At 42.3% G+C, this 8,988-nt stretch overlaps 1 protein-coding gene across 1 annotated transcript; it reads right to left on the bottom strand.

Moving 5' to 3' along the window:
- Positions 1-10: 10 nt before the first annotated feature.
- Positions 11-2,417, bottom strand: LOC130549865 (putative uncharacterized protein DDB_G0290521). The gene has a single exon (XM_057327209.1). The coding sequence runs from the start codon at positions 2,171-2,173 to the stop codon at positions 1,436-1,438; it is 738 nt and encodes a 245-aa protein (XP_057183192.1). The 5' UTR covers positions 2,174-2,417; the 3' UTR covers positions 11-1,435.
- Between the last annotated feature and the right edge of the window lie 6,571 nt (positions 2,418-8,988).

An 8,988-nucleotide genomic window follows, 5' to 3' on the forward strand; every position in this document is an offset into this window, starting at 1 on the left:
GCGGCTCGTGGGCTCTCCCTGTTCTTCGTGGACGTTGCTCGGTGGCTTTGGTCGGGGTCACTGAGTGCAGCTATGACACGTCAGAGGAGATCTGGCCCTCCCGGCTGAGCCTGGTTTCTCCCGAGGTTTTTTTTCTCCATTTATTCATCATTGGAGTTTGGGTTCCTCGCCACAGCAGTGCAGTGTTGGCATGTTCACCGGGAGACTGCATTTATTTATTTATTTATTCATTTATTTATTAGATATTATTTATTAGAATGATCTTGCTTGGTCTATAAACACCATGCACTGTGCTGTGTTTTACCCTTCTGTGTTTTTCTTATTTGCTCCTGTAAAGCTGCTTTGGAACAATGCACATTGTGAAAAGCGCTATATAAATAAAATTGAATTGAATTGAATAATCAGTAAAGCGAGTGTCGGGGTGAAGAGACAATTCAGCAGACAAACTGAAAACATTCACAAGAGTCGATAAATACTGTTTACAATTTTTATTTGCAGATTTAGAGACTGGACACACAATGTGGGCGTGTGCGCCACCGCAGAAGCTGAAAACGTGCAGGAAGCGGCACCGCTGTCGTGAGCAAGCGCCGATGTTGAACTTCCTGCAAGGTTCGAAGCTTGATGCCTGCCGGCGATCAGAATCGGGCAGAGGTGGGTTGGCGGGATATGTTGGGAAGCGTGGGACATAGCCTGTGGATTTGGTGTGAGGTGAGTCCAGGCGGGGGGATGGATGAGTGAACTAAAGGGCAAGAAGTGCTGCTGTGGGCGACGGATCTGCAGACCGCACATGAAATGTTCCTGCAACCGAGGAAAACTCGATTGTGAAGCTCAGTGTCCAGTGCCCCCCAGTAAGGACACTGGTTTCACTGAGCTACGCGGATGGAGGAAAATAAACGATTATACGTGTAGAAATGGGTTCCCCCCGTAAGAAAGCGCGAGCTCCGCGACTATGGCGAGGTAGTCACTGAGCTCGCGCCTCCTGTGAGGGAATGCCGTGCAGATTACTTCGAGGTAGCGTGAAAAAGCTACGGTAAACTCTGGAAATGTTAAGGTGAGTGAACTGCTATGTGTCGTGTTTTTTAGGGTGAGTGAGAGATCGCCGTATGTGATTTGGCGATCTGCTGACGGAGGTGAGAGTGGGGATAAAAGAGAGAAGAGGTCTACGTCCGCACCTGCCAGTATCTGCGACCTGATGCTGGCTGAGACGGGAGGCGGCTCCAGGGCCAGGGCGTTGGGCGGGACTGGCATCGCTGCTGCCGATGACAGTGAGAAGGAGGGACGTGCCTGGGGGAGAGACATGAGAGAGGGAATAATAGCCTCTGGGGCTGTTTGCGGGGCCAATCTCATGCTACTACCGTTGTCTGGGCCGGGGACTAGAGGGAAAGCGGGGAAGTCGTGAGCCTGAGCCCGCGTCGCCAGTGGAGGCAGCCTCGCACTAGAGTTTGACGGCGGGGCAGCGGGCCATTGACCTGGACGGGGATTGGAGGAGGAGATCGGGAGGATGTGTGGGTGAGCCGACGCCGCTTGCGGAGCCATGCTCACGCTGCTGGGGCGGCTCAAGGTGTGGTGGGCTTGGATGGTGCCCGGAGATGCTGCCTGCTGGAGCTCGGCTGAAGGGGAAGAGGCTGCAGGCGGGCGGATCTGGCGTCTGGGTGCGGCCCAAGCTTGCAGAGGGACCGCTGCGGCGGCTTTCGGACCGGCGGCCCCTCCTCGTTGGAGTTTGATCCGGCTGTAAATATGGGGAATTACGGACCTGCCTCGGCTTTCCTGTGGCCTTAAAAGGAGTGGCAGGTTGTGCCGCCAGGGAATCCGGTTGCAGGGAGGAGTACAAACCGTACAGTTCAGCCTTGTTCATCCGTCGAGCAAGTGGACATCTGCGTTGATTAGGGCTTGCCGTAATCCTAGGACAGTCCACATTTTGATAGGCGGGACGGATAGATGCATAGGAGGAAGCTGGAGACCGCGACGGCTGCCTGGAAGGCGGTGGTGACTGCGCGCCACTGCGTCTCGCGGTAGTAGAAGAGGCGCGGGAGGGCCGACGGCCCCTTGGAGCAGCCGCGGGTTTGTCTGAGGTATCCTGGCGGGCGCTGCTGTGCTGGCCATCGCTTGAGGATGCCAAAGGACCCTGATCGTTGACGGAGTTGTCAATAGGGATTATTTCGTTCTCTGACATCGCCGCAATTGGATATACAAATGCTTGAGACTGAAGAGAGAGTGAAGGTAAGACGTCTTGACTATTTATAGAGGCTCTCTCTCTCTTGAACTGGTAGGTCGGGTGCTGTGATTGCTGATAGCAGACCAGCCGAGTTAATTATCTGCTCCTTCTCCTCCCGAACTTAGTTAATAAAACATCATAAAATGACTAAATGCCATCTTGACAGAAGATATAATTCTTAAAACACTACAGAACGTCGCTTTGTAACATACCATAAATAAAGATAAGCCGAGCTGCACAGTCATATTAAAGCAGCTTCGTAAAGCAGTCACAGAATAGTGCTTTATCATGAATAAACAATGGCAATTGACCTATCATCTTCAAAAAACCTATCAATAAATAAAAATGACTTGTTTGACAAACAAAACACGAAGCAGAAAATACAGTCCTTCTCGTACATATTTAGTTTAATCTAGTTGAACTGATGCTAAGTGCCTCAAACAAAACTCTAATCCTTTGATTTGATTTCACTATCCTAGCAAACTTTTGCATATCCAGTGACTACTTTAATATTTCCTCAGAGATGCTCATTGTATCAACCCTGTGCTTTGTAGATTAAACTACGTTTTTCTGTTTCCAGTAACTATGTTACTCCCAAGAGATGTGTAAAAACAACTCAATTTCAGCTAGCTCTTGCAACTTTTGGTTGCAATATGCGACAGTCAAAGTGTGTGGATGTACAGACTGAGACTAAATGAACACCAGTCGAATGTCTAGTGACATGACCTCCAACTGACCATCCTTTCCATTCTGTCCGACTCTTAAAAAGCATTTTTACTTTTTGACCTTTTGCGATTCATTCACTTAAGCTAAAAGACAGAACTGACAATGAGACAAGCCTGATTTAAACTCATGTTGTCTGCATGAGTGTCATACATTTTATCAGAGCACATGTACAAATCCCTAGGTTCCCGACCTGAATCATAATTTTAATATGGAAATCCACTCTTTAAAAAAAGAGTTCCAAAACAATTTAAAAATAACAGTTAACATCCTCAAAGACAATGCAGTAATGCTTCCATCACATGGTACTGCTGTACAGGTACTCCTGACACCTCACATGCAAATGAGACGCTTCTTCACAGCTGTGACTGTGGGTGAACATCAAAATTCCAAACATGACAGACAAAAAAACAACAAGCAAGGCCATATAAATAGATTCTATAACAAGCGCTGATAAATAAAAAGTGATGTTACAGAAGCCTAAAGGAAGAAAACATGACAAAGACCCTTTGAGCGATACAATCAGTAAGGACAGCTGGCTGCCCCGCTGTGACCTGTGTAAATACCCTGCAGGGCATGCTGGTCCGCGGGGCTTTACCCAGCCTGATAAAAGAAAGCTTTGGAATTGAAAAGGATATCTGACCTTTCATACTAACATTTAAGTGTCTGAATGATCAATGGAATTCCAGACATCAACAAAAACATGTATTCATCAAATCTGAGCCATTTACTGCCAATGGTGGTCCCACCAATGCATTAGGATTTTTTGGTCTTTTTTTTTAGTTTGATCATTTTCAGCACAACTGGTCATAGTGATTTTGCCAAGAAAGATGCATTTCTAGATCAAATTCTTCTGTTGGTTCTGGAATACAGTAGTCTAACGTTCATAGTGAAGGTCTAGGAACTAATGACGCTTTGAAAGGACCGCCCAGGAAGCCATATGACTGATAGGTAAAGCAACCAATCACGTTTCGTTTTGTGCCATGTCATAGTTAGGGGCAGGGAGTCGGTGCCAGTGGTCCAGTGCTTTTTGTTGTTTCCAGTGGCACTGTTAAAGAACGCAACCATGCACGTTTCCCAGAAATCCTGTGGAAACCAATCAGACCGATCAGAGGACGACTCTGAATCTGCTCAAGTGTTTCCTGTTAGGTGTTCCTTGTGCATCAGACAACAGGTTGAGGCTACCTCTGTGTCGTTTTGCTTATTAATTGTCATGGTCAACAAAAACGAGATATACACGAAAGACATATCCCAAGCTTGTTATCTCTTGCTGCTATATTGTGCCATGCCTGGTTAGCAACAGCGTTAATATAAACAAAAGTATCAGTGGCACTTGCTATAACAAACCCCAGCAATAAGTTCACACTCCCTACACTCTGCTCGAATATCCATCCTTATCTATAATTCAGCTGCTCTAAAGTTCTCACATTTTGGAAATGAAATCCCATGCTAGTCTGCCAGAAAACTGCGTTCTGAAATCTATATGGTGTGAACCCTGTGAGACCTGTCAACATCCCAAACTCTAAAAGCCATCTTCATCGACAGCATGAGGTTGAGGGTGATGTTAAAGTGACAGAGCGACATCACAGTCTCTACAAATGTATTTGACATGTTGTGAATTTGTAGCCGTAATCACATGGGACGGGAGAATACAGAGGTGACATGACAGCATCATGTAAACGCATGCGAACGCAGCTCATCTGCATTCTGCGCCTCAGGTGAGCATGCTTAACTGAGTATGCCGTGAAAAAGATTTCTCACGAAGGAAAGTTTGATGAGATTTTAATCAAACATCTCTTCATGCGGAGACTTAGCGTTCGAGATTAAGCCGTGCGTGGTATATTGATAAAATGGGATTTTTGCACAACAAAAGCTGCAGCTCAAGCTGCATAAGGACATAATTAATCGTTTTAAATGCATTGCAGTTATTTTAACAGCCACGCTAATTCCACATCGTAAAGCCACTCACGACCAATCGCCTAAATCAATAGAGTTCCATTAGCCTTGCTTGGACATTTTCAGCCGTGTATTAAAGGTGCGTTATGAAAGCCTGTGGTTGGCTGGATAGAGTTCTTGTCCTCACGCGGGCAAGGAAAGGTGAGAAAAATAAGGCACTATGCTCGGTACGGACAGATTCAATAGGTTTGCAAGCTTTGAGAGCGTTATTTTCACAAGCGTGCCTTGCTTTAAATGCCAGCTTTCATAGGCAGCAGGGTTAGAATGAATAATTAAGGTCAGTATATTCAATTACAGACATGAGATTGAGAAACGCTGTTAGAACGATCTGCACATGAACGCTGCAGTCAGTTCTGCTGACATAAAATAGTATTGACAAGTTCATTTGAATGTATTGATTATATAGTATAAGTGTGCATGTTTGAGCATTCTGGGAATTGAAGTGTTCTAAAAATTAAGTACTCTTTCTCTGCCATTGACAATATTTCATCATTTATGAGACATTGCTAATTAAGACAATTGAAGATTTTGCTGTTATACTGTAGGGGGCACTGTTACTCATCTTCTGAAAGAGTACAGCATCTACAGATCAAAAAGCAGCAAATATTGTGTTTTGATCCTCGTTCTGAATCGGATATGGACAAGTCTTTAACAAAACCACACGCCCCTCTGTAAAAAAGGTTGTATTTTTGAAGAAACCTTCACATTTGAGAATGAAGAAAATGAAATATGATAACAGAATAAAGTTAAGGCTCCTTCATATGATATATTACCTTCTTTTATTTCTAGAAAATATTTGTTTCTGGCTGGAAACTTACAAAAACACTGGGAAAGAGTTGCATTTTGTATTTGAAATAGAATTGTGGCTCCTGTTAGCTACTTGAATGGAATTGAGGGTGTATTCACACGTGGCAGGCTTGCTTCCAAAATAATCTTCTGAGTGTTTAACTTACTGCAAATCTACTGTGGTCCATCTGTACACGTCCTGTTAGCTCAAAAGCACATAACACACTGTGTATTTCAGCACCACAGAGAGACATCTACAGTACAAGGCTGAAGTCACACTTCCACAGGCAAATAAAACCACGTCATGACACGCTTCATTAATAATGACTGTAAAATATGCAGTGTAGGACAGGACAATCGCTTGAGAAGCAAAAACGTCACCTGGTGTTATGATAACTGCACCATAAAATATGAACGGTGTATAAACTGTCAAATTGACATTTATATGGGTCTGCATTTAGCTAACAGGTGGTTTGCTGGTCTTTTCTGGGGGTCAGAACAGCTAGCGACGGCTCTGGTGCCAAAGACCCAAAAACTAAACTGGGCCGGATAAACACTAAACCTGACAGACCTGAGCACTGGAAAGCTGCTAAGTGGCCAGCTAAGATCAGCAAACCACCAGGCTTGTTTATGTTGTGTCTTCCAGCAGGGATGTTTAGAAGAAACTGAGCAAATAAAAACTCCACACATTCACACTTTTGGTGCTCATTAAAGAATATAGTTGTACTCCTGTAAATAACAGCTCTGTGAAACTGTGATCCTGGTAATAGTGCCAATGTGTGAATCTGGACACCGTGAGCACTTTTGACAACCTCAGCAAGTAAGAGAATTACTACAGGTTGATAACTCCTATAACAAGAGTATTTAGGGTGACAGCTTGAGCATGTAAATCTGGGATACACAAAACTGGGAAATCAAGCCGTGGTAATTACAGTACCTTTAACATTTCACTGCACTTCCCACTAATGAATAGGAAATGATTGGATGGCAACTACTGGCACACGAGCTGTTTCTCAAGTAGGAATGCAATCATGGTCAATGGCTTAGATCCAAACACATCACCAAACACATTAAAACTTTTAACAGTCTATAAGAGAGACTGTCATTACAAGCCAAAGGGCCATAGCCTTTCTGCCACGTCACTATAAATGAACATGAAGATGTGAGGAAGCGTCTAAATGCTGACAAAATCAGACTTACACAGGACACAGAAAAGACAACATCATGCTGTAGTTTCTCAAACGTTCAGTAAATAATGTTTAATGGAATATTTGGAACACAAAAGAAGATATTTTGAGAAACGTCTCAATGGAAGTCAATGGGGTCATTGTTGGTGGCTGCCAACGTTCTTCAAAATGTCTTCTTTTGTGTTCTGCGGAAGAAAGAAAATCATACAGGTTTGGAATGACATAAGGGTGAGTAAATGATGAAAAAGATTTCACTTTGAAACAAACTATCCCTTCAATACGCATACACGTTTGTTAATGACATTTAATGAGATTAAGTACCGGTCACAGTTCTCCTATCTGGCCGGTGTGAGGTCTATTCAGTGCTCGGCCCAACCAGCAGGACAGAGAATGATCTGTTAGCACTTATCTTCCCAGAAAATCTCTGTTACAATGAAGCCATTAGGAAATATCACAAGATATGGCCTTATCAGAGCACACTGTGTGCTACAACCGACAAAAGGGTCTTTTAAGCCCTCACACTCGACACACAGGCAGAACTGATGGAGATAGGAAGAGAAAAAGTCAAACAAGCGAATCAATAAGGTTTAAATTCAGCGAGTCAGATCAGCAGATCCGTGTGAGCTTGTTGGGTAGATGGGATGAGCCGTTCACAGGAGGCCTGGAGTTCAACTCTTAATCTCTATTGTCCACAAACCCAGTGGCGCAAAAAATGGGGTATGCAGTATATACGGTGCATAGGGGCAAAATTTTCGCCATTGTGCCAAAATATTAGTTAAAGATTTTTTTAATAAAACGTTAAAAATAATAGAAAATATAGCGAAAAAAGTAATTATATAAAACGTTTTAGTTGAACTTTTGTCTAGCATTTTAAACGAGTTCAACAAATATATTTTATTTAAATCAAGTTATTATGTCAACCAATTATGACAGTCACATGACCAAATGGATCGAGCAAAGAAACGAGGTGCAGAACAGAACAAGGAAATGAAAAACAAGTAAACTGACAAGTAAAATCAAGACAACAATCAAAAACAAAAACAATGTCCAAGTGGATAAATATCTATTGGTATATCATTTAATCTCTGTAAATCTTTAAGTTATTTAACGCTGCCTGAGAGGTAGGCTAGTTCATATCATAGTATATGATATATTAACGTCTCAGTCTACCTCCACATATGTCTGTCACTTGTAAAATAAATCTATGTTTGTGAATGAGCTTTACATTTGGGAGTCTGACAAGGTTGTTAAAGCTGTTAAATCTCCCACTATCATGCATATAAACTAGTTGTTGGGCTCTTCATTAAACGTCAGACGCGTCTTCCCCATACGACGCGAGATGTGCAGTTTGAACGTCAGGCCAGTGTTCTTCATATAACGGGAACAGATGCGTCTTCTGCAAACTGCACGAGCTGATGCGTCTTCTCCATACATAGAGCACTGGGAGACTGCGTGAGGACAGTTAAACAGCGATTGACAAGATGACAGAGACAGGAGCGCAAAAGAACGTTTGTTAATAAAAAAATATCATTTCTTTGTTCAATGTCAGTGAGTTTGTCTTTGTTTTACTTTAATGATGTTGTGTTTTCATAAAATATGAACCACAAACTAAAGTAAAGGGAAAATCCAAAGATCTTTTATTTATCTGTGTTAGGCTAGATGTATGTTATCCATCTTATTTCGTTTTTCAATAAAGGTTTAATTATAAAGTTTCAGTAAAAGTATGTTTAACATAGGATACTATTTTATTGTTGTGTTTTCATTAAATATTAATGAACCACAAACAAAGCATTAAAGTAAATGGGGAAAAAACAAAGACCTGTTGTTTATTTGCATTATACAATGCGAGTATATCATGTCATATGTCTTATTCATTTTGATAATAATGAATAATGTTAATAATACTTTTTGTTGAAGGAAAGGGAATATCTAAATGTCTAACTTTGAAGATTAAAATAAGTTTGTTATTCACTGGGCACATTTCCTCACCAGCACATCTCTAATGGGCTACAACTCGATTGCTACTCATATTTGGGATATTTAAAGAAGTTTTATTGTTTAAAACTGGACAAGCTTTTTTATTAAAGGTATTAGGCTAAATGTAAAAATTCTAGATTATAT

This window comes from Triplophysa rosa, unplaced genomic scaffold (assembly GCF_024868665.1).
Source record: "Triplophysa rosa unplaced genomic scaffold, Trosa_1v2 scaffold188_ERROPOS281808, whole genome shotgun sequence".
NCBI lineage: Eukaryota > Metazoa > Chordata > Actinopteri > Cypriniformes > Nemacheilidae > Triplophysa > Triplophysa rosa.

Coding starts and splice junctions, on each gene's coding strand:
- LOC130549865 (XM_057327209.1), bottom strand. CDS start 2,173: ATGTCAGAGAACGAAATAATCCCTATTGACAACTCCGTCAACGATCAG.